The sequence below is a fragment of the Pleurodeles waltl genome, chromosome 1_2 (assembly GCF_031143425.1).
Source record: "Pleurodeles waltl isolate 20211129_DDA chromosome 1_2, aPleWal1.hap1.20221129, whole genome shotgun sequence".
Lineage (NCBI taxonomy): Eukaryota > Metazoa > Chordata > Amphibia > Caudata > Salamandridae > Pleurodeles > Pleurodeles waltl.
In genome coordinates this window covers 1,343,993,136-1,344,019,389 of record NC_090437.1, presented here as the reverse complement: position 1 = coordinate 1,344,019,389, position 26,254 = coordinate 1,343,993,136, and the positions used below count along the sequence as shown (strand labels likewise).

The following is a 26,254-nucleotide window of genomic DNA, read 5'->3' as shown; positions in this document are numbered from 1 at the left end:
TCTGGAAGCCTGCAAAACTGCAACAAAGTAGCAAAGACGACTACTGTGACCTTGTAACGCTGATCCGGCCGCCTGCTGTGGGGGTAGTCTGCCTCCTCTCTGCACTAGAAGCTCCGAAGAAATTCCTGTGGGTCGACGGAATCTTCCCCCTGCAACCGCAGGCACCAAAAGACTGCATCACCGGTCCTCTGGGTCTCCGCTCAGCACGACGAGCGAGATCCCTTGAACTCAGCAACTCTGTCCAAGTGACTCCCACAGTCCAGTAAATCTTCAGTCCAAGTTTGGTGGAGGTAAGTCCTTGCCTCCCCACGCTAGACTGCATTGCTGGGTACTGCGTGATTTGCAGCTGTTCCGGCTCCTGTGCACTCTTCCAGGATTTCCTTTGTGCACAGCCAAGCCTGGGTCCCCGGCACTCTAACCTGCAGTGCACGAATTCCTGAGTTGTCCTCCGGCATCGTGGGACTTTCCTTTGTGACTTCGGGTGAGCTCCGATTCACTCCACTTCGTAGTGCCTGTTCTGGCACTTTTGCGGGTTCTGCTTGCTTCTGAGTGGGCTCTTTGTCTTGCTGGACGCCCCCTCTGTCTCCTCACGCAATTGGCGACATCCTGGTCCATCCTGGGCCACAGCAGCATCCAAAAACCCTAACTGCGACCCTTGCAGCTAGCAAGGCTTGTTTGTGGTCTTTCTGCACGGAAACACCTCTGCAAGCTTCTTCACGACGTGGGACATCCATCCTCCAAAGGGGAAGTTTCTAGCCCTTGTCGTTCCTGCAGAATCCACAGCTTCTACCATCCGGTGGCAGCTTCTTTGCACCAACAGCTGGCATTTCCTGGGCATCTGCCTACTCCCGACTTGATCGTGACTCTTGGACTTGGTCCCCTTGTTCCACAGGTACTCTCGCCTGGAAATCCATCGTTGTTGCATTGCTGGTGTTTGTCTTCCTGCAGAATTCCCCTATCACAACTTCTGTGCTCTCTGTGGAACTTAGGTGCACTTTGCACCCGTTTTTGAGGGTCTTGGGGTGGGCTATTTTTCTAACCCTCACTGTTTTCTTACAGTCCCAGCGATCCTCTACAAGGTCACATAGGTTTGGGGTCCATTTGTGGTTCGCATTCCACTTCTAGAGTATATGGTTTGTGTTGCCCCTATCCCTATGTGCCCCCATTGCAATCTATTGTGACTATACATTGCTTGCTCTGTTTTCTATTGCTATTACTGCATATTTTGGTATTGTGTACATATATCTTGTGTATATTTGCTATCCTCATACTGAGGGTACTCACTGAGATACTTTTGGCATATTGTCATAAAAATAAAGTACCTTTATTTTTAGTATATCTGTGTATTGTGTTTTCTTATGATATTGTGCATATGACACCAGTGGTATAGTAGGAGGTTTACACGTCTCCTAGTTCAGCCTAAGCTGCTCTGCTAAGCTACCTTTTCTATCAGCCTAAGCTGCTAGACACCCTATACACTAATAAGGGATACCTGGACCTGGTGCAAGGTGTAAGTACCCCTTGGTACCCACTACAAGCCAGGCCAGCCTCCTACAAAGTCACCCTAAGTTTGTCTGGCATCGTTAAGATAATGCTGTGATTGCAGTGAATATATGCAGATTTTAAGTGACATTGTGTTTTCTCAGCCCAGACCTACCCCCCAGTGCTAGCCAGCGAGGGTCTATGCCTGCTAACCGTTACTAGCTATCCTAATCTAAACATATATAATATGGCGCCCATTGGGTTGTTTGTGGAGGCCGAGCTTCTAGATCGAAGATAGCCCTCCTGTTCTGGACACAAAGTGCTGCTGAATGGCAGGAACTGCTGTAAAATGTAATGCTAAGCCAGAGAGAAGGTATGAGAGAGGCCTTTACCCACATGGGACAGTTCAGTCATAGTTGCACTTGAGGTGTTCTACACATACCAGTCACTTGGTGAGGACTCTACCAGGTATAGCTGAAGAATCAGTTGGGCTGATCACTCTTCTAGCAGCACATGCGATCACCCCAGCCTGAGACACCTCTTGTGGTATGAAAGCCCCCGCTGAGCTGAGACGCCCTACTGTGCTCGGCTGGTGAACAAGCATGTTCAGAATGAGGGCGAGAGTTCAACAGCGATCTTCAGTGAAGACTGAGCCAGCTCTAGGCACTAGATCTGAGAGCTTCCAGGTCCTCCTGTGAATAGTCATTCTTATTCAGAGCTTGAGAAAATTAGAATTCTCTTTTCTTGAACTGTTCACGTTTCTTTTACCAGGAATTTTGGACATCTTTGGGTTTGAGAACTTTGCGGTGAACCGTTACGAGCAGTTCTGCATTAACCTGGCAAACGAGCAGCTGCAGTACTTCTTCAACCACGTAAGTGAGATGGATCCATTTCAAGACCCCATCACAGCAGCGACATTGGACATTGCACAGTTGGTTCTCCATCACCAATCAGAACAAGGATTACTAGGCGTGTAGGTCTGACCCACCAGCCTGTAAGAGACATGTATTTAAACACTTGTGATCTACTTGCCTGGGGTTTGAGTCTGTTCATGCTCGCTTCGGTTCCACAACCCTGGTACTGAGGTATGTTAGTATACACTTCTGCTCTGTAGACCTATGTTATGAGTCTGTTCATGCATGCTTCTGCTCTGTAGACCAATGTTATGAGTCTGTTCATGGATCCTTCTTCTCTGTAGACCTATGATTGAAGTCTGTTCACACATGCTTCTCCTCTGTAAACCTGTGATTCAAGTTTGTTCATACATTCTTCTGCTCCACAAACCTATGGTTTGAGTCTATTCATGCATGCTTCTAGTCCACAGACCTATGGTTTGAGTCTGCTTAAGCTCCATGGACATATTGTTCGAGTCTGTTTATACATGTGTCTGCTCCACAGACTTATGGTTTGAGTCTGTTCTTACACACCTCTGCTCCATAGACCTATGTTACGTATCTGCTCACTCATGCTTCTGCTCTGTAGACTTATGTTACAAGTCATGCTTCTGTCCATAAACCTGTTCCTAGTCTGTTTGTATACACTTCGGCTCTGGAAACCTATGGTTCAAGTCTGTTAACTCATTCTTCTTGTCTGTAAACCTATGGTTCAAGTCTGATCATACATGCTTCTGCTCCGCAGGCCTACATAAGGAGTGTGTTAATCCTTGCTACTACTCAACAAACCAAGGGTTTGAGTCTGTTCATGCATGCCTCTGCTCCTCACACCTATGGCTCGAGACAGTTTATGCATGATTCCGAACCACAGACTTATTGTTCGAGTCTGTTCATGCTCGCTTCCCGTCCACAGACCTATGGTTATAGACTGTTCATGCACACCTCTGCTCCACAGACCTATGGTTCAAGACAGTTTATGCATGCTTCCGAATCACAGACTTATTGTTCAAGTCTTTTCCTGCTTGCTTCCCATCCACAGACCTATGGTTTGAGTCTGCTCATGCTCGCTTAAGCTCCATGGACATATGGTTTGAGTCTGTTTATACATAGTTCCACTCCACAGACATATGGTTTGAGTCTCTTCTTAGGCACATCTGCTCCATAGACCTATGTTACGAGTCTGCTCACTCATGCTTCTGCTCTGTAGACTTATGTTACAAGTCATGCTTCTGTCTATAAACCTGTTCCTAGTCTGTTTGTATACACTTTGGCTCTGTAATCCTATGGTTCAAGTCTGTTCACTTATGCTTCTCCTCTGTAAACTTATGGTTCAAGTCTGTTAACTCATGCTTCTACTCTGTAAACCTATGGTTCAAGTCTGTTCATACATGCTTCTGTTCCACAGACCTACATAAGGAGTATGTTCATCCTTGCTACTACTCAACAAACCAAGGGTTTGAGTCTGTTCATGCACACCTCTGCTCCACAGACCTATGGTTTGAGACAGTTCATGCATGCTTTTGAACCACAGACTTATTGTTCGAGTCTGTTCATGCTTGCTTCCCCTCCACAGACCTAAGGTTCAAGTCTCTTCATGCACACTTCTGCTCCACAGACCTATGGTTCTAGTCTTTTCATGCGCACTTCTGCTCCACAGACCTATGGTTCTAGTTTCTTCATGCACACTTCCCCTCCACAGTCCTATGGTTCTAGTCTTTTCATGCACACTTCTGCTCCACAGACATATGGTTCAAGTCTCTTCATGCACACTTCTCTTCTACAAAACCAGAGTTAGTCATGTCTCTTATCCACAGACCTGGTTACAGATCAGCAGCACATTCTCACCTCCTAACAATTTAAGAAGTTGTACTGATCATGCACAGTTCTGCTATATAAAGCCAGTTGGAGGTTGGTGCACACATGCACTTTATTTAAAAATACTGCTGATGTGTGGTGAATTCATTGCTGTGTGACAGATCCACAAAACTGCTTTGTGACCCGTCCATTAACACTTCTGCCCCCACAAAGAGGCTAGAGAAGTTGGCACAGGGCACTGCTTCTCAAACCCAACTAGAGCCGTCCATGCTGGCAATCCTCCACTATTCCACTGATGGGCTAGTTATCCTGTGTGTGCTACCACCCAAAATATTGCCCAGTGCCTTCAACACCCCTGCACGAAAAATAATCTAGAGAAGTGTGCATGTCATACCCAACCAGTGGCCCATGTGTACATGAGTATACCGAGCAGACATTTTGATTTATCTCTGTTTTATATAACAAAGATGCATGACAAACAACAGGGTCTTTTTATGTATACCGCCTAATGAATCGAACAATAGAAAGCAGGATAAGAAGGTAGGACGATAATGACACAAACATTTCCAATGACACCAACTATGATGAAGAACATAAACTACAATCCCCACAATCCCAACCCATCCTCTTCCCACCCCCTTCACGAAGATTGGTGGCATGGGGAAAGGAGACTAATGTCTTTTCAGAGAAACGCTACAAATGCATAGTTATAATGTCATTTAACTTGTGCCCCACTGGAACATTTGTCACATTCTTTATATAAACTGGATGTGAAGAAATTGATTTGCCCAGATACACTTTTCCATTACGCTGAATACCCCCAATGAGACACTCAAAGATTTGGGTGATGTATCCCATATGTAAGCTTACAGAACAGTTGGGTTATTTGGGGGGAGGTGGGGGCTGCCCTTGGAATGTGTATTCATTTCAGAGTCATCTAGAAATTGTTCGAGCTCTGTGTTGAATTGGGAGATACGTGATGAGCCATTCAGGGAGCTCTCAAAACGAGGCAGACTTGTAAAAGAAAATACAATGTGCCTGGCCCTTAGTCTGGGTCTCGGAGCCAAAAACCACTTTCCCAGTTCTATGGTAGCCTTGGAGTAATCTTGTGCCGTGTAGATTTGCCCCCCGCATGTAGATATCTGCAAGGTTTAGATGTTGTGGAGTTTAGTGGTTTCCCTTTGGCATGGAATCCCGTGCTCTTTCCAATTTACATTCAATGCATTCTCGGTATCCACATTTCCAAGAGATGTCTGCAGGCATCATGGTCTTTTCCTTCTGATCCTTCAGCAATCCCAAAAATTCATAAATTGCCACATCTGTTTAGGTCCTCCTAATCTGATACTGCTTTTTGAGGATTGAGTGTTGTAGACCTCATCATAGCGAGTTCCTGAATATGAGAGGTTTCTTGATCTTCTAAGATACTAATTCTGTTTTCATTTTCTGCGATTCTATTTATTTGGCGAACCTCAGTTTTCATAGTGCTGAGATCAGATTGGATCGCATCAGTGTTTATTGTAGTTGAATTTTCTAAATCATGGACTTCCTCTAGTTTAAGGATCATGTCCATTGAGGATGGGTTATCGTGCTTTGGTTTAATGGTCAATTCCGGAAGTAGTAGTTCTGCCTTAAAACCTTTTTTTTCCCAACCTTTGGCTCTTTTTCAGCCATTTTACTGTAAGCAATATTGACTCCATTATCTGTTATCAGAAGTCGGATGACAACTTCAAGGGCAGCACTGGAAGGCGGCTGTTTTATGCAGTTGGCAGGTACATACACAAACCTGTATCCTATACAGCCTATGGGGTAGGAGGCACACAACTGTGTATATAACAAGGATGAGATGCTGGTAGGTTGAGATAAGCAATAACACAGTCCTGCTCCAAAAGTACACCCATTGCAGTTTTGTTGGCACTCTGTGGATGTAACTCAGTGCCAGGATGCAGTCTGTATTCCTTTTAACATCACTGGTAATGGAGCAACAAGTTATTTGTTTGATTTAATGTTGCAGATGGGCACCATGTGATTGAAGGAAAAGGTTTCTCCGTGGTAGCATCCTACCAAATACAGCCCAGTTACGGTTACAGTATGAACATCAAATAAAAGCCTCTTGAACTGAATGCATGGCAAGAGAGTCAATCTTCTGTTGATATTCTTCCAATCTCAGCATGCTCAGCATTCAGAGCTTGTATAACACTCTTAAATGGGGGAAACAGCCTATGTAGAAAACCTATCATTGTAGCCCAACATTAATGTTAGTTCCAAAAATTGACCATAAAATTATAAGTTTAATCTCTATCGTAGAATGTAGCATCATATAATAGTGATCTTATTCAGTTCTCTTATGCCGGCTCCTGCAAAACGAGAGTGGGTGCATCAGCACGCTGTCTCCCTGGGACCAGCACGTTCAGTAAGTGTCTCATCCGATCAGGGACTTCCCAAAAACTCATTGCAGAGAACGGGTGTTAAAGCCTGCTTTCCTGTTTCTTCTCGGGTAGCATTGTGCTGTATGAGAGTGCCAGCGGTGTGAACAATCCATGCTCCTACTCCGCATGAGGCATTCTTTGGGATATCACTGTGCGGAGCACTTTGCTTAGGCAGCTGTCTCCTCTGGGTCGCAGCCACACCCCTATGTCATAGAAACATATCATGGTGAACTGCACATGCAAAGTCCTGCTGTAGATGCTTATGTACAGGCTGCATATGTACATTACAACTCCATAATCCCAGTTACTACAGCATGAACATTCCAGCTCCGCAACCCAGAGAGGCATCCTGCATGTGCACGCTATTCAGCCACACATGACGTGCAAACCTGACTACTGAACTCATCATGGATGTTTGTACATGCACCCGCCTGGTGTCTTGCACATGCGCTCTTGCCTGCACACTTCACCAGTGCACCCTTGTTAATCTGTGCACATGTACATGCCTCCTCCAGGGCAGGGGTTGATGTAGACTTTTGTTCTTCAACCCTGATCCGTCATCTCCCTAGACATTTCCTGCAGTGCCCTCGCTGGTGACCCACTAGTACACTTCCTCCTGGGGCTTGCACATGCACAGTCTTCCTCCAGTGCCCTCACTGCTGCCCACGCATGCCCACTCTTCGTCAAGTAACATTAACACGCCCACTCTTCCTCCAGTGCCCTCGCTGGTGACCCACTAGTACACTTCCTCCTGGGGCTTGTACATGCACAGTCTTCCTCCAGTGATCTGTCTGGTGCCCACCTATGCACAGTCTTCCTCCAGTGGTCTGTCTGGTGCCCACGCATGCACACTCTTCGTCTAGTGACATTGACATGCCCACTCTTCCACCAGTGCCCTCGCTGGTGACCCACTAGTACACTTCCTCCTGGGGCTTGCACATGCACAGTCTTCCTCCAGTGCTCTGGCTGGTGCCCACGCATGCCCACTCTTCCTGCAGTGTCCTCGGTGGTGACCCACTAGTACACTTCCTCCTGGGGCTTGCACATGCACAGTCTTCCTCCAGTGCTCCGGTTGGTGCCCACGCATGCACAGTCTTCCTCCAGTGTCCTCGCTGGTGACCCACTAGTACACTTCCTCCTGGGGCTTGCACATGCACAGTCTTCCTCCAGTGCTTTGGCTGGTGCCCACGCATGCCCACTCTTCATCCAGTGTCCTCGGTGGTGACCCACTAGTACACTTCCTGCTGGGGCTTGCACGTGCACAGTCTTCGTCCAGTGCTCTGTCTGGTGCCCACACATGCACACTCTTCGTCAAGTAACATTAACACGTCCAATCTTCCTCCATTGCCCTCGCTGGTGACCCACTAGTGCACTTTCTCCTTGGCTTGCACATGCACAGTCTTCGTCCAGTGCTCCGGCTGGTGCCCACGCATCCCACTCTTCGTCCAGTACCGTTAACATGCCCACTCTTCCTCCAGTGTCCTCGCTGGTGACCCACTAGTACACTTCCTGCTGGGGCTTGCACATGCACAGTCTTCGTCCAGTGCTCCGGCTGGTGCCCACGCATCCCACTCTTCGTCCAGTACCGTTAACATGCCCACTCTTCCTCCAGTGTCCTCGCTGGTGACCAACTAGTACACTTCCTCCTGGGGCTTGCACATGCACAGTCTTCCTCCAGTGCTCTTTCTGGTACCCACGCATGCACACTGTTCGTGAAGTAACATTAACATGCCCACTCTTCCTCCAGTGCCCTCGCTGGTGACCCACTAGTACACTTTCTCCTGGGGCTTGCACATGCACAGTCTTCCTCCAGTGCTCCGGTTGGTGCCCACGCATGCACAGTCTTCGTCAAGTAACATTAACTCGCCCACTCTTTTTCCAGTGCCCTCGCTGGTGCCCCAGTGGTAGACTTTCTCCTGGGGCTTGCACATGCAAAGTCTTCCTCCAGTACTCTGTCTGGTGCCCACACATGCACACTCTTCGTCAAGTAACATTAACACGTCCACTCTTCCTCCATTGCCCTCGCTGGTGACCCACTAGTGCACTTTCTCCTTGGCTTGCACATGCACAGTCTTCCTCCAGTGCTCCGGCTGGTGCCCACGCATGCACACTCTTCCTCAAGTAACACTAACATGCCCACTCTTCCTCCAGTGCCCTCGCTGTGACTGGCATGTATATATTTTTCCGCGGCTGACTTGCACATACAGACTACTCCTCCGGTGCACTGGCTGGGGACCGCACGTGCAGTATACTCTTCCTCCAGTGAACCGCACATGCACACTATTTTTGTGCTTGACCCCGGCTTGTGACTTTAGGTATTGTTTGCTTCTCTCCGCAGCATATCTTCCTGATGGAGCAGCAAGAGTACGAACAGGAGGGGGTATCGTGGGAGACTGTTGCATTCAAAAACAACAAGTCTATACTGGTAAGAATGTGTTAAAACACTAACATGCCTGGCTGGGGGTCTCACCATCAATCACACTTCACATGGGGAAAGAGCCAACCTTGTCTCCTGCGACATGGGTTCTGGTTGGTTGAACCTTTGTAGATGTCTTTGGTGATCACCTGTGTTGTTGTACCTGCAGGACCTGTTCCTGGTGAAGCCGGTGGGAATCCTTTCTCTCCTTGATGAGCAGAGCACCTTCCCGAAGGTAGGTAGCAAGGGATATTACACCCTAACGGTGGGGAACCTTCTACGAAGATGAAGTTACTAGTGGTAATCATTGGTGAGGTAGATACCTTCTTCCAGAAGGTTGAGAGAAACATACTGCAGTATTGAAAACGTAGAGCCTGAATGAGAAGTGTTTGCAGCTGGTTAACTATAGCTTACAAGGATGATGCATGGTTAGCTTTGGTTTCATAGTTGAAGTTCTGTGATGTGTTACATTCGTGGAGCACACAGTTATCCCAGGGCATGCTCTACGCCAGGGATCCTCAGTAATCCATAATAGAACATGAAGAGAGCAAGAAAATAAATAGGATAATGACAGTGTCTCAAAAACTAAACAGGTTTTGGTTTAGTAATAGGGATAAGTGCTGACTGTTCCAGAGGTCTAGGTCTAGTCTAGAGAAGACTCAGCTCCCTCGTCATCATTTTCTGATCTGAGGGCCCATAAGAGGACTGTGATTACCCATGCCTGGTATGCATGCTGGATAGTAAGGAAAGAGCGTCAAAGGCCAACAAGTGCTTAGCGGGCAAAGCAGAGGCTCAGGGCGCCAGCTGGTGTGCCGTCCATACTCAAGGTATCGGATCCAAAAGCCATGTTTGTATGACACTTATACTGGTAGGTAGCCCACATCTAAGAGCTTCCAGCCTGTTCATGGTGGGGGGGCTACAGCACATCTTCCTGCCCACTCCCCGGTTGTACATGGTGCCCTCCCAGCCATTTCAGCCTGTGTACAATGACACTTCCCCCTCCTCTATGCCATCTTTTTCTTTCCATCAGTGCTCGCGGTATGTTCAGTGTTCCTGCTCATGTTCCTTTCTGCCTGCTTGCCTGATGTTCTCGCCTTGCCTTGTGACCTCCTCACCATGGGCCCGCTGTAACCCTAACTCTAATTTTTTCGCCACCTAGTCTCCAGACTCCATGTTTTCCCACGCTCCCAGGCTGTCCATGACTTCTTCCTGGTCGCCGTCCTCTCCTTCAAAGGGGTCAGGAGGTGGATCCAGGGTGGGGAGGTATCTATAGTGCTCACTCCCTGTTAGCGCATTACTGAGCCTCAGGGTTCCTTCTGTAACTGCAGAGGTTTGCAGTGGTTTTGTGTTCACCAGTTAATATTAAAAGATTGTGAACTAGTGAAGGCTGCTGCAGAGAGTTACCTGGAGGGTTCTTTAGATCTCAGTTGGGTCAGGCACTACACGTGTGACCAGTCCTCATTGCGTGGTGAGTAGTAGAGCTAATGAATGACTTGGTGCTTCATAAGTGTCAAATGATCTCCTTGTTCTCCACAGGCCACAGACTCTACCTTTGTGGAGAAGTTGAACAGCAAATTTAAGGGGCACCCGCACTATGAACTGGGACGCAGTCGGAATACGGCGTTTACCATTATACATTATGCAGGGAAGGTAAGAGGTCCTTCAACGTACATTTGATCATAAACACAATTTTACCCAAATTTACTTTATTTCCACCTGCCAGGATTTCACAAAGTGTTTCCTGGCAGACATAAGCCCATTTATAAAGTCAGATATCTCTGTAGTTGTAGATACAACAAAAGGGGTGAAAAGTGGGCATTCCAAAGTGTGGTTTAGGCCGTGCAAGTTTATGAACACCCACAAACAGGAACATTTGTGGGCGTTCCCAAACTTCTCCACGCCCAAGTTACAGGCTCATAATTGTAGCCCTGGAAGGAGTGGCACAGTTCCCCTCACAGAATGGGATAGGGAACCAGTCACCTCTAGATTTGCTGGGCTTTCTGTAATCATGCACTGTCAAGGGTGGGATTGGTGGTATTTCCCAAATTGCTGCCAGCAAGGCTTTTGATTTGTTATTATATTGCCTTCCACCATCATTAACATGCAACACAATATGGGCCTCCTCCTGCTTAGGGGGTCTCAGAAATTTGTGTCGTTTGCTTTCATGTACTAATGAAGCTACAACAAAATTATGCGAAATGCAAATCTGTTATTTGTTATATTCGGCTCCGCAAATAACAGCTGCTCATGTTCTGTTGTTCCCATGTGTAAGTGGTAAATTTTTACTTCGAATGACGTGTAATTAGGCAAAGTGACATAATGGCATAATTTCGGGAATTTGACATAACCAGCATAATATAAAGTTCCTGATGGTACGTAAAATATGCCTTCGCAAAATATAAATTGCGCCCAGAGCTGCTCCTGCTTTCCTGCACAGCCCAGGTGTCCCTGAAGGTTACTGGAAGCAATGATGGGAAGGCTTCAATGCTTACTTGGGTGCAATTGAGGGGAACGTATTTACCCAATATTAAAAGTATGCCTTATAATGCCGTTGGTTGGGCCCAGAGGATAGAAAAGTTTTAAAACATTTGCCTAGAAACACATACTGTGTTGAGAGAAGGGGATCCAGTGGATGTATATTCATCACTAGAAAAATGTTGGCCTCTCGGATCAAACCATGCAAGAATGTCATAATGTGAGAGTAAGGTGTCGTCAGTGAACATGGGCATCATTAAGAGGGCATATTGCCAAATAGAAGTGCTGGGCGTGCCTGTTAGGAAGGTGGCAGATTCCGGATCACCATTCACATTGACAGTTGTGAATGATGGAGAAAGGTTTATTAGAGTAGTGATGAGAGGCACAAGTATACCATATTATGGCAAACCCATCAACTTTGTAAGTGAATTTCGTCACAGCCACCATGTATGTGGCCACATATGAATCGTGGCTTTTGGCATGGTTAGAGCAAAAGAACGTAAAAACTGTAATGGATCTCAACAATTGTTAGAAATGGGGTCTCAGGTTAGCAGTCAGTATGCACTCTGTCCAATCAGGGACCCTCACTCTAATCAGGGTAAGTGAGTCACACACCTAAGATAACCCCTGCTCACCCACTTGGTAGTTTGGCACAAGCAGTCAGGCTTATCTCAGAGGCAATGTGTAAAGTATTTGTACCAACACACTCAATAACACAGTGAAAACAACACAATAGTGACCCAAAACAAGTTTAGAAAAATAACCAATATTTATCTAAATCGAACAAGACCAAAACAACAAAAATCCAACATTCACAAGCAAAGTTATGAATTTCTAAAGTAAAAAGAGTCTTAATCTTAATTAAGAGTCTTAATCGTTGCGTCATTTTTCTGTCCCACAGAAGAGCGATGCATCGATTTTCCAACGGGCAACCTCGGGTCCTCACAGGTTCACGATGATTTTGACACCTAGCGTGCGAAATTCCTGCGCACGGTGAAGAACCTTGCTGTGTGGGTGAAGCGTTGATTTTTGGCAGCCGCACACAGGTGTTGCGTCTATTTTCCAGCCGCTATGCAGGTGGTGTGTCGATTATTTTCAGTTGCCTCCTGCGTAGATTTTTCTCCCGCACGGCTCCTGTGCGTGAATTTCAATCTTGGTTCCACCAGCTTCTTCTTTGAAGGGCCCAGGGACTGGATTGGGCACTGCTTGGCAGGGTAGGAGGCTCAGCAAGAGAGTCCAGGTGCTGGCAGAGGAAGTCTTTAATGGCCCTGAGACTTCAGAACAGGGGACAAGCTCAGACCATGCCATTGGAGACACTTCACAAGCAGGAAAACACAGCAAAGTCCAGTCTTTTTCCTCTCAAAGGCAGAAGCAGCAACTACAGGCCAACCCAGCAAAGCACACTCACAGGCAAAGGGACAGTTCTCCACCTCCAGCTCTAGAGCTCTTCTCCTTGGCAGAGGTTCCTGTTGATCCAGAAGTAGTCTAAACGTCTGGGGTGTTGGGTCTACCCCTTTCTGCCTTTAAAGTAAGCAAACTTCAAAGGAAAGTCTATCTTGTTCACAAGTTCCCGCCTTACCCAGGCCTGGCCCCAGACACACACCAGGGGATTAGAGACTCCATTGGGTGAACACAGGCACAGCCCTTTCATGTGTGTCAGCTCCTCCCTCCCTACTCTGTCCCAGGAGACTCACCAGTATATGCAGTCTACACCCCAGCTCCCTTAGTGTCAATATCTAGAGGGAATTCACAACAGCCCAACTGTCAGTCTGACCCAGACATGGAATACACAAGAAAGCAGAGGCATAGAATGGTTAAGCAAGAAAAATGCCCTCTTTCTAAAAGTGACATTTTCAAACTGACATTGTAAAAAACAACTTTACCAAAATATGTATTTTTAAATTGTGAGTTCAGAGACCCCAAGCTCCATATCCTCTATCTGCTTCAAATGGGAAACTGCACTTAAAAGATATTTAAAGGCAGCCCCCATGTTAACCTATGAGAGAGATTGAACTTGCAACAGTGAAAACCGAATTTGGCAGTATTTCACTGTCAGGACATGTTAAACACATCAGTGCATGTCCCACCTTTAACATACACTGCACCCTGCCCATGGGGCTACCTTAAGGGTGCCTTACATTTTCAAAAAGGGAAGATTTAGGCCTGGTAAGTGGGTACACTTGCCAGGTTGAATTGGTAGTTTAAACCTGCACATACAGACACTGCAGTGGCAGGTCAGAGCCATGTTTACAGGGCTACTAATGCGAGTGGCACAATCAGTGCTGCAGGCCCACTAGTAGCATTTGATTTACAGGCCCTGGGCACCTCTAATGCACTGTACTAGGGACTAGTAAATCAAATATGCCAAACTTAGAAAAGCCAATTACAAATACAGTTTACACAGAGAGCACTTGTACTTGCCCAGAGTACCAAAACCCAGCAGAAACAAAGTCCAGCACACAGTCACAACCTAGAAAGCAGAGGCAAAAAGACAGGGGAGACTACGCCAAGGATGCCAGGTCTAACAACAATCTTTAACACGTATTGTTGAAGAAAGAGTGTAAGAGTACTTTAATTGCCTTAGGTTGTAACAGTGGGTAAAGGGATTTGTGGAAGTAGTTTCAGTTAAGTTAATCTAACTCAAGTTTTTGTGCATTGCATCCAATTGATGAGTGAAGTTTAACTGTTGGTTTACAAGGTGCAGAGCATGACAGTTCTGAATTGTAGAACAAGTTAGACAAACTGTGTAAACAAGATAAAATAGAACCTATTGAACGTTTTGAATGATTGTCCCTTCTCATTTTGAGTCGCAAACCCACTGGCCCCCTTGGAATGTGTGTGGATTTGAGGTATTTAAATACAAAGATATATACTAAGATTCTAGCCACTCTGAAAGATTCTAAGGCTTTTATCATGTTTGATGTGGCATCCGCTTACTGTCACATGGTACTGCAACATGATTCAAGGCATTTTATATTGTTTGTCCCCTCTGAGTGACTTTTCAATCCAAACACATGCTATTTGGTATGGCCTTGCTTCAGGTGTTTTTTGGTGATGTGAAAGAAAAAGGGTCATAGAAATGTCTATTGATTACTTCAGTTGCTATTTGTCCATTGAAGGTGTGAAACTGCTTAAGAAGAATGAGAAATCAATATGGGATAAGGGGTGGGATGAGTAGTTTGAAGTTGTTAAATGGTAAATTTGAAATGCCATTCATCTCAAACCCTTTGGCACACACAATCCTGTGCCTTTGTGACAGATGGCAGCAAAACTGCTCTGAGTGCTGTATTGCTCTAAAGATGGAATGGGAATGGTGACGCTGTATGGTTTGCCTTGTGTAGTTTGAGGAGAGCAAAACACATGTATTCTGTCATCGAGCAAGAAGTTGTTTGTGGGGATGTGAGTTTACCATGTGGGTGTGTCTGGATACCCTATCAGGTGATTAGCTGTGCTATATACATTTAAAGTGCTTTTACTAATGAAGAATTGATTTCTCAGAGCATGACTAGTATGCACGTGAAACCTTCTGTGGACCCCAGACCATTGTGTGCCCTAGCACTTTAAGACAGCAGAGGACTCAAGTGGCAGAATCAAGGACATAAAGGAGCTAGAGATGCACAAAGTATTTTCTGAACAGTAGTTCAGCGTGTAATGCACCATTTAATTTACTCACTGAGCGGTGCATGGTCACTAACAGGATGCCCAGTTGTAAATCCTGCCATTGTTTTCTAAACTTCTGTCTGTGAACAACTCAAATATGAAAAAGTAAAACTTACTGCACTGTTCAGTTCACGCGCCCTTTGATGGAAAGTAATTTACTGGGTCTATATCCGGAGGTTTTTGGAAAAGGTAATTCCCTGCACTTTTGATGTGTGGCTCTGGAAACCTAAGGATTTATTTCCACTATCAGTCCTCTTGAGTTTGCTCTTTTGTACGAGTGCAAACAGCTCTGGTCTAGGAAACATTGAAAGGACCGGTTTCTATTGTGCAGGTTCCAGCTCCTTCTCTTTGCTTCTCTTTTGGGTATATGAAGCAGGTGAACCATATATTTCCCTGAAGACAAACCTCACAGTAACATCATAACTGATGTGTGTAGTATTTGTTGTGAGACGGTAGCTTGTAACTCAAGTGCACTATGAGGATGTTTTGCTGCCTTTATACTTTCCTTAGTTTACGTGGCTTTTTCATAGCAGATGATCATCTGTTCTTTGGCCTCTGTTCTTTTGGCTACAGGGAGTATCCGGTACATGCAGTCAGTATTAGGTTTCCAATGGAAGGCGGCCCGCAGTACTTCAAGCACCTTAGAGTTGGATAGGATGAATGTTGCAGGTGTGCACCTCAGTGTGCGTGAATGTGTATACAAGACTATGTGGGATGTAAGAAAACATACTAGCCATACCCTAATTTATAACCATTTTAAGGCCTCCATTTGGTGCTGTGACCCTGTAGGAGGCTGGCCTGGCTTGTAGTGGGTACCAGAGGTACTTACACCTTGTGCCAGGTCCAGTTATCCCTTATTAGTGTAGAAGAGGTGTTTCTAGCAGCTTAGACTGATAGAAGGTAGCTATGGCAAAGCAGCTTAGGCTGAACTAGGAGACATGTAAAGCTCCTACTATACCACTGGTGTCATATGCACAATATCATAAGAAAACACAATACACAGATATACTAAAAATAAAGGTACTTTATTTTTATGACAATATGCTAAACGTATCTCAGTGAGTACCCTCAGTATGAGGATAAGATATATACACAAGCTATATGTACACAAACCAAAATTATGCAGATAATAGCAAAAGGAAGTAATGCAAGCAATGTAAAGTTACAGTAGATTGCAATAGGAGCACATAGGTATAGGGGCAACACAAACCATATACTCCAAAAGTGGAATGCGAACCATGAATGGACCACAAACCTATGTGAGCTTGTAGAGGGTCGCTGGGACTGTAAGAAAACAGTGAGGGTTAGAAATATAGCCCACCCCAAGACCCTGAAAGGTAGGTGTGAAGTGCACCTACAACCCCCAGAGAGCACAGAATTCGTGATAGGGGGATTCTGCAAGGAAAACAAACACCAGCAATGCAACAACAGTGGATTTCCGGACCTGAGTACCTGTAAGACAAGGGGACCAAGTCCAAGAGTCGTGACAGTGTCAAGATTGGGCAGGAGCCCAGGAAATGCCAGCTGAGGGTGCAAGGAAGCTGCCACCTGTTGGAAGAAGCTTGGTGTTCTGCAAGAAAGAAGAGGACTAGGAACTTCCCCTTTGGAGGATGGATGTCCCACGTCATGAAGAAGCTACGCAGAAAGACCGCAAACAAGCCTTGCTAGCTGCAAGGGTCGCGGTTAGGGTTTTTGGATGCTGCTGTGGCCCAGTAGGGACCAGGATATCGCCACTTGGATAAGGAGACAGAGGGGGCGCCAAGCAAGTCAGGGAGCCCTCACAGAAGCAGGCAGCACCCGCAGAAGTACCCCAACAGGCACTTAGAAGAAGAGTGAACTGGAGTCCATGTGAAGTCACAAAAGAGAGTCCCACGACGCCGGAGGACAACTCAGAAGGTTGTGCACTGCAGGTTAGAGTGTCGGGGACCCTGGCTTGGCTGTACACGAAGGAAATCCTGGAAGAGTGCACAGGAGCCGGAGCAGCTGCAAATCACGTGGTACCCAGCAATGCAGTCTAGCGTGGGGAGGCAAGGACTTATCTCCACCAAACTTGGACTGAAGAGTCACTGGACTGTGGGAGTCACTTGGACAGAGTTGCTGAGTTCCAGGGACCACGCTCGTCGTGCTGAGAGGGGACCCAGAGGACCGGTGATGCAGTCTTTTGTTGCCTGCGGTTGCAGGGGGAAGATTCTGTCGACCCATGGGAGATTTCTTCAGAGCTCCTGGTGCAGAGAGGAGGCAGGCTACCCCCAGAGCATGCACCACCTGGAAACAGTCGAGAAAGCCGGCAGGATGAAGCGATACAAGGTTGCTAGTAGTCGTCTTGCTACTTTGTTGCGGTTTTGCAGGCGTCCTGAGCAGTCAGCGGTAGATCCTTTGGCAGAAGGTGAAGAGGGAGATGCAGAGGAACTCTGGTGAGCTCTTGCATTCGTTATCTGGTGAGATCCCCAAAGCAGAGACCCTAAATAGCCAGAAAAGGAGGTTTGGCTACCTAGGAAGGAGGATTGGCTACCAAGAGAGGTAAGAGCCTATCCGAAGTAGCCTCTGACGTCACCTGCTGACACTGGCCACTCAGAGCAGTCCAGTGTGCCACAAACACCTCTGTTTCCAAGATGGCAGAGGTCCGGGACACACTGGAGGAGCTCTGGGCACCTCACCTGGGAGGTGCAGGTCAGGGGAGTGGTCACTCCCCTTTCCTTTGTCCAGTTTCGCGCAAGAGCAGGGCTGGGGGATCCCTGAACCGGTGTAGACTGGCTTATGCAGAGATGGGCACCATCTGTGCCCATCAAAGCATTTCCAGAGGCTGGGGGAGGCTACTCCTCCACAGCCTTCACACCTATTTCCAAAGGGAGAGGGTGTTCCTTTGTTCTGCCTTCCTGGGCCAGGGATGCCTGGACCCCAGGAGGGCAGAAACATGTCTGAGGGGTTGGCAGCAGCTGCAGTGGAGACCCCGGAAAGGCAGTTTGGCAGTACCCGGGTTCTGTGCTAGAGACCCGGGGGATCATGGAAGCATTGGGGTGACAATTCCATGATCTTAGACATGTTACATGGCCATGTTCGGAGTTACCATTGTGACGCTGTACATAGGTAGTGACCTATGTACAGTGCACGCGTGTAATGGTGTCCCCGCACACACAAATTCCGGGGAATTTGCCCTGAACGATGTGGGGGCACCTTGGCTAGTGCCAGGGTGCCCACACACTAAGTAACTTAGCACCCAACCTTCACCAGGTGAAGGGTAGACATATAGGTGACTTATAAGTTACTTAAGTGCAGTGGTAAATGGCTGTGAAATAACGTGGACGTTATTTCACTCAGGCTGCAGTGGCAGGCCTGTGTAAGAATTGTCAGAGCTCCCTACGGGTGGCAAAAGAAATGCTGTAGCCCATAGGGATCTCCTGGAACCCCAATACCCTGGGTACCTCAGTACCATATACTAGGGAATTATATGGGTGTACCAGTATGCCAATGTGAATTGGTGAAATTGGTCACTAGCCTGTTAGTGACAAATTTGGAAAGCAGAGAGAGAGCATAACCACTGAGGTTCTGGTTAGCAGAGCCTCAGTGAGACAGTTAGTCACTACACAGGGAACACATATAGGCCACAAACCTATGAGCACTGGGGCCCTGGCTGGCAGGGTCCCAGTGACACATAGATTAAAACAACATATATACATTGAAATATGGGGGTAACATGCCAGGCAAGATGGTACTTTCCTACAGACCCAGAGACCTAAGCTCCTTTGTGAATACTTTCATGGCCGCCCTGTTCCCCTACTGATAATGTTCAGCTGAATTCTTGGCACCTATCTCCGCACAGACAGCTAACTGGCAATAGGGTGAGGTCAATGTGTATATACGTGGAGCGCAGTGCAGCACGGGGGGCAGAAAAAAGCTTTGTCCCATAAGTGAATGTACGACCACAGCCCACCTATGTCAATTACAGGTCCACCCAATGGTCACTACTCAGAGGTAGACCCACCCTCCTAGCCTTGAAAGGACTCACCTGTGTCTTTTCCTGCCAACCTGGATGAGTAGCCGTCCAGTGGTGACCTACCTCATATCACTGCTGATGACCCGGAGTCACCATCAGCCATCTGGAGGATCATAGGAAACCTGCCAGATGGAGGATCGAAGGAGCCTGGTGCTCTCCTGTCCTGCCCTTGAGCCTCTAATGTGATCTCTTCGATCCATAGTTTAAACAACACACTATATCTGTGTTAAGTCCCATCAATATTCCTACTCCTGATTTTTTTATTTTTTTTTTAAAAGAGCTCTCATATTTCTCCTTCTAACTAAGTCCTAGTAGTAACACCCGCTCTGTAATACCATTAATACTCAATTTACTAAAATATATATTGCTTTGAGGGTGTACTCCAGCAGTCATCAACTCAACCCAACACCCCCTACCCATCACTATTGCCAAGTATTTGGTGTGCATTTTCTCTCACTCACTTGTTTTTCTTCTATGTTTGGTTTTATGCAGTTTGGTTTATTTTGTCACATATGTTGCATAGAGGTTTAATCTTTTAACACCCTCATTGTCTCCTCAAACTGGACCAGAACCTAGCTGAATATTTCAAAGGAGCCATATCACTGTGTTTTACAGAGCCTATGACTTTTACGAAACACGAGTGAAACTTTTTTTTTTTGCAACTTTTTCTTGAGAAGAACTTCGCTGAACCTTCCTTGAGGGAGTCCGACCTCTTTGGGCAATGTCCATGTAGATAACGACAGCTAGGAGGGGAAGTACACGTCACAAATGTGTGGAAATAGGTGGTAGCCTTATTAGTAACTGTTTGGGTGCTTGTTTATTATTATTATATTTGTATATTTTCATATTGAGGAGTGTTTGGATTACACTCCAAATGTGAGAAATATCGCAGCAGATTGTCTTGTCTACTATTGTGTTACCTGGAAAAGTGACTGTTGATGTGTAGGAAGATCAAGGGCTGGTGTTTTCACTGAGTCAATCGACAGGTGGATCTATTTCCAAGTCGGAATGGGAAGAAGCGGTGGTGGGGATGGAGGGTGATGTGCTTACAAGGTCAGTAGAAAAACATATAAGGAGGTAGCCTGATTCAAGGAACTTGAAGTCATTGCTTCCTATCGCTGTTGAATTGTCTGTGTTGTTGTAGAATTGCTTGTGTTTTTTTGTGGCAGTTGGTTGTTGGTGGTTCTCAGCAAATTGCTGGACATAGTTGTAAATGTGAGATGTGTAGGACAGATTGCCATGAGAGCAATGAAGCAAAGGATCGGGGGAAGTCCTGGTGGTCGGGTCTTGACAGGTGTGGCAAGCATTATGTGATACTATGCACGTCATGTGCTATTTGCAATAAATCTCAAATCATTGTCCCCAGACCATTCGAGTTGATGCCTGTGCCAGAAAAGGCTTGGGCAAAGCTGGGTTTGGACACTATTGATCCCCTAAATGGAATGAAAGGGGAAAGTAGGTATGGATTTTGATTGTGGATTACTATTCACATTGGCTTGATGTTAAGTTAAACTGTGTCATTAGTCCAGGGGTGATGGCATTTTTTGAAAGCTTATTTGGCATAGAAGGAATCTCTGATAAAGTTAAGGATAATGGGGTTCAAATTACCTCTGGGGAATTTAGCAAGTTTTTGGATCATTTGGGAATCGCACTACAATGTCATTGTATCATCCCAGGAGCAATAGGTTTGTTGGGAGGTGCAATAGACTGAAAAAAAGACAATCTGCATTTCTTTTTCTAACACAATGGATTCTTTGTAGGTTTTGAAGGAATTGTTGTGAGCTACTTGTGCTTCTCTAAATCCGAAGTTTCACTCTTTGTACTAATGAGGGGCAGAGTGCCTACTTCCATAATGATTAGCCACAGATATGAAGTTTCCAACATGAAGATTCTAAAGTTAACCATGTGCTAGAAAAAGAAAATACTTTTACATATGTTAAAAGTCGGGATCACAGGTTGCATATTATGGGAGATTTTGTGAGGATGAGATCACCTGGGTTTGTTCCCAAGTGGGTATCGACATATTCGTGGCTGTGAAGTAATATGTGATAAAGCTGGGTAATGGTAAGTGTGGAACAGGGAGACGTCGACCTGTATTCCTGGGAGGTCTTTGACCTCGTTGGAGTCTTTACCTCAGGTGCGGAGGTCACTAAGGATAAACCGGGCTCCAACAAAAATGTGAAGATTTTGTACAATGATATTCAGCAGGGTCTTCATTGTTGTGAACATGCTACTTAACTGATTTTACCCTTCCTTTGTGTTGTCACTGTCTGTGTGTTGATTGAGTGCTTGGTGTTGGAACTTTGTGTTAGCTGGTCTTTTGGGACCTACGTGTGAATGTACAGTCATTAGTAGGCTTAGAAGTGTCTATAGGGACGTTTGCATGTGATATAGAGTTGGATCCGTTAGACTGGACAGTTTGTCTAGAGACCTGTACTTCAATGAATGTGAGTCATCTTTTCACACTTTGAGGCTGATCTGCTTGTCATGTGCTTGCAGGTGCAGTACACTGCCAGCGGATTCCTGGAGAAGAACCGGGATACACTTCCCGCCAACATTCGTGGGCTCTTCATCAACAGTATTACTCCGTTACTGAGCGTGCTCTTCACAGGTAACCACACAGCAAGACCCTTGTTCTCAGCTCCTATGGGCTTTAATCCCAAACCACCCGCCGGCTTCCTTGGCTCTGAGCTCACGACATTGCGCCTGGTGTCAAACCTCCATGTGGCCTTTATGAGCCGCCATCTGGACTTGGATCCATAGTTCCAACTCTCTTGCTACCTTTGTTTACTACTGAATGTAGCTACATGTGAAGTATAATGTAAACAGATGCTGTGTGCTGCAGTCAATTCCTCCTGCTCCTCCAACATACCACAGTGTACAGGAGTGTGGCTGTCTCACGCCTGCTGCTCCCACAACATACCACAGTGTACGGTGATGTGGAGCCTCCGGCTGCTCCCACAACATACCACAGTGTATGGTGATGTGGAGCCTCCTGCTGCTCCCACAACATACCACAGTGTACGGTGATGTGGAGCCTCCTGCTGCTCCCACAACATACCACAGTGCACGGTGACCTGGAGCCTCCTGCTGCTCCCACTACATACTACAGTGTACGGTGATGTGGAGCCTCCTGCTGCTCCCACAACATACCACAGTGTACGGTGATGTGGAGCCTCCTGCTGCTCCCACAACATACCACAGTGCACAGTGACCTGGAGCCTCCTGCTGCTCCCACTACATACCACATTGTACGTTGATGTGGAGCCTCCTGCTGCTCCCACAACATACCACAGTGTATGGCAGTGTCAATATGTCACTCCTGCTGGTCCCACAACATACCACAGTGTATAGCGGTGTGGATGTCTCCTGCTGCGGTCTTACAAAGCCCGTGAGCCTTACATTGCTTGGGGTACTTTGTCTCTGCGCCCTGATTCAGACAGCTGCTGATCTTGATCACTTATGCCACTCCATCCCTTATCTCCATGAAGTGGCTTCTTTTAAGGCCTCTTCTCTTTTTCTGGGTTCTAGCATTCCTAGGTACTCAGTCCATTCATTGGTGCTCCCACGCTCTCGCTGCCCTCTCTGAATTCAGTTTCCTCCTAAATTCTGCCATCCTAGTTCTGTTCTATGGGGAATAAACATTGGTGTGTAATCACTTGGCAGATGTCTTCCCTTTCTGTGTTCTTGAGAGTCACTTAAGTTGTGTATTTTTTCTTCTAGCTACCATCTCCAGAACCGGGACCCTGATGCCCCAGCACCACGCAAAGGTAAACACGTAGGGTACATTACTCTCTAATGATAGAGCACACATAGTGTGCCCATCGCCCAAGCGAACCCTCATCCAAAAATCCTTCACAAAAGAGTGCGTACTGTGCCTTTTGGTCATCTGTGGGGATGCCTCAATGCGCTTTTTGTGGCTGTCCTTCCTATGTGGTGACACCTTGCATGTGTCATTAGTAAAAAGGGATTAAGCACCTAACCTGTACTTAAGGGCCTCACCCTGCAGAGTTCCTTTAGTTTTTGGACAGACCTGGGTCCTAGGTGCCCCCACTGCTTGAGTGAAGTTTGTCCACTGTGAGGTGAAGACCCAAGGAAAGCTGAACTTCCTTAGCTAGGAAGACATGAGTTATGCAGCCTCCATCTGCTGCCTCCATCTGCTGCCTCCTTCAATCAATCAATCAATTTTTGTAAAGCGCGGCTACTCCCCCGTGAGGGTCTCAAGGTGCTGCCTCCATCTGTATCCCTGAATCTCAGCAGCTCCGGGTCTTTTATGTATGTGTTTGTTGTTCTCTTGAACATTCGTCATTTCAGGTGTCCTTTTGCTGTCTTTATTTTAACATCATGACCCATGCGGTTACAGGTGAAACTTTTGATTCACCTCCAGGATCTGCATATTTAGATATTTTTATTTTTGATTTAGGAAGTGCATACGTGTGCCCAGTGGTTCAGGTATATTTGCGGGAGTGCACATGGCTCACAGAACATGAATGTTTTATTGGGATCCTTGGATCATTAGGATCTGCTCCAGATGCCACCACCAAATAAGAAACCTTCTTACAAAATACCTCCTGCTTTACCCCCTTTTTATTTTACGCTTACTGCTTGCCCTGCCTCATCGCCATTTCTCCTCAATCTTGGACACTCTTCCCATGTTACCTTCTTACCTTTCTCTTCATGACACGTGCCTTTTCCACAGAAACGTACTATTTTCGTTAAAGTATTTTGGCATTGCGTCACTTCTGCAGCACGAAGTTTCATCAGACTGGTTTCCTCAGACTGACACTCCTCATGTAGGAAATTCTGCAGGACAGCGGTATACCACAGAAACACAATGGATTTGCAGGAAAGTGTATCTGAAAGTGGCTGTTTAATTTACTAAATTAACAAATTCTGGATAGTTTACCCTTCCTATTGTCGCGTGGGCTCTCATTATCCTAAATGAGACTTCTGGATTTCTAGTTAACAGGGTCGTTCCTGGTGTGGGGGACTGAGTCTGACCCACTTAGAAGGACCTCTGTCACCTTCAATCCGGTTTTGCTCCGGCTAACTAGCAGTGCCTCATCTCTCCCGAGGGGGAGGGATAATTGGGCAGCCGAGCGCATGACATCTTTAGAACTTCTCAGGGAAGTCGTGGTCACTAAGGTCCCAAACAGCTCTCTCATTTACAGTATGATCTCATATACAAATGACATAGGCAGTTTAAGTTTTATAGATTGTTTTTAATAAAACGACTGCATTTTAGATAATGCGTGGGCCGCAATAACCAGAACCATACAACACAGTAGGATTGAAATAGTCACGATGAGAGTGAAACATAAAAACAACGCTATCATGGTGTTAATAGATTCTATTCTCTCTCAGTAAGTTATATTTCGAGCACAGCATGTTAAGCTACTAACTTGCCTTTCAGATTCCCCGGGAAGACATCAACACTCATACCTGAGCAAAGGCCTGTGATCTGGTTCAGCATCTGCAACGAGGCAGTCAGCGTCTGGTTATGGTTCCCTGGCCGGAATCTCCTTCTTGCGTGTATTAGGACAAGGAAGTGTTTTTATAACTAACATGTCAGTGTGATCACAAAACGTCCCTACGCAGGAATGTATCCAAAGACTAAACTCCTACCACGTCTATCGGCAATGTACCAGACTGTATCCTTGACTGGAGCCCAGAGTTAGCAAGAATGTGTTATTGAGAACTCCAGTGCTGAAGTAGGCTAAACAGTGTGATATCAAAAATAAAACAAGACCGTAGAACTGGCTATTTGAAAAATAACAGTACGAAGCTGAATTAAATGCATTTAGAGCAAAGTGCACAGAGGCACTAAGCTGCGAGCAAAGGAATAAAATACATCCAGGGCAAAGTGCACAAAGGCCTAAAGCCTGAAGCTAACGCGCAAAGGATACATAAAAATGACCACACTACAGTATTATACAGAGTCTAGTTATGCTGCATTTTACCAGTCTCCTGATATTCTTTTTTTATATTTTGCGGCATATCCTATTTTTAAAAGTGGTTACACACATCTGTTTAAAATTCAACTGTTGTAATGACTTTACACCATATGCTGGTGATACTCTTGCGGGAAGTTCAGAGCTCACAAAACTTTGTTTTTGGCTCAGGAGGAGCCACTTGCACCCATTGAGTATCTAGAACTTTTTTGTGTGCGTGGGACTGTTCAGTGTTTCTTCCCAAGCACCCTCATTTGAGCTTCTGGCCCTTGCCTTCCAGCCCACAGTGGAATACTTTGGTGGCCTCAGTGTAGGAAAGTACCATGTTGCCTGGCATGTTACCCCCATATTTCACTGTATATATGTTGTTTTAGTTGTATGTGTCACTGGGACCCTGTCACCCAGGGCCCCAGTGCTCATAAGTGTGCCTGAATGTGTTACCTGTGTAGTGACTAACTGTCTCACTGAGGCTCTGCTATCCAGAACCTCGGTGGTTATGCTCTCTCATTTCTTTCCAAATTGTCACTAACAGGCTAGTGACCAATTTCACCAATTTACATTGGCATACTGGAACACCCTTATAATTCACAATATGGTACTGAGGTACCCACGGTATTGGGGTTCCAGGAGATCCCTATGGGCTACAGCATTTCTTTTGCCACCCATAGGGAGCTCTGACAATTCTTACACAGGCCTGCCAGTGCAGCCTGAGTGAAATAACGTCCACGTTATTTCACAGCCATTTACCATTGCACTTAAGTAACTTATAAGTCACCTATATGACTAACCTTTACCTAGTAAAGGTTGGGTGCTAAGTTACTTAGTGTGTGGGCACCCTGGCACTAGCCAAGGTGCTCCCACATTGTTCAGGGCAAATTCCCCGGACTTTGTGAGTGCGGGGACACCATTACACCCGTGCACTATACATATGTCACGACATATGTATAGCGTCACAATGGTAACTCCGAACATGGCCATGTAACATGTCTAAGATCATGGAATTGTCGCCCCAATGCCATTCTGGCATTGGGGAGACAATTCCATGATCCCCCGGGTCTCTAGCTCAGACCCGGGTACTGCCAAACTACCTTTCCCGGTGTTTCACTGCAGCTGCTGCTGCTGCCAACGCCTCAGACAGGTTT

General features: G+C 46.2%; 1 protein-coding gene across 1 annotated transcript in view; it reads left to right on the top strand.

Moving 5' to 3' along the window:
• LOC138252353 (myosin-IIIb-like) overlaps nt 1-26,254 on the top strand; it is a 407,650-nt gene that overhangs the window by 265,739 nt on the left and 115,657 nt on the right. Inside the window, exons 11-16 of the mRNA XM_069205730.1 lie at nt 2,254-2,354; nt 8,955-9,041; nt 9,202-9,267; nt 10,569-10,682; nt 21,661-21,772; nt 22,885-22,931. Coding sequence (XP_069061831.1) covers nt 2,254-2,354; nt 8,955-9,041; nt 9,202-9,267; nt 10,569-10,682; nt 21,661-21,772; nt 22,885-22,931 — 527 coding nt within the window. The remainder of the gene's footprint in view (nt 1-2,253; nt 2,355-8,954; nt 9,042-9,201; nt 9,268-10,568; nt 10,683-21,660; nt 21,773-22,884; nt 22,932-26,254) is intronic.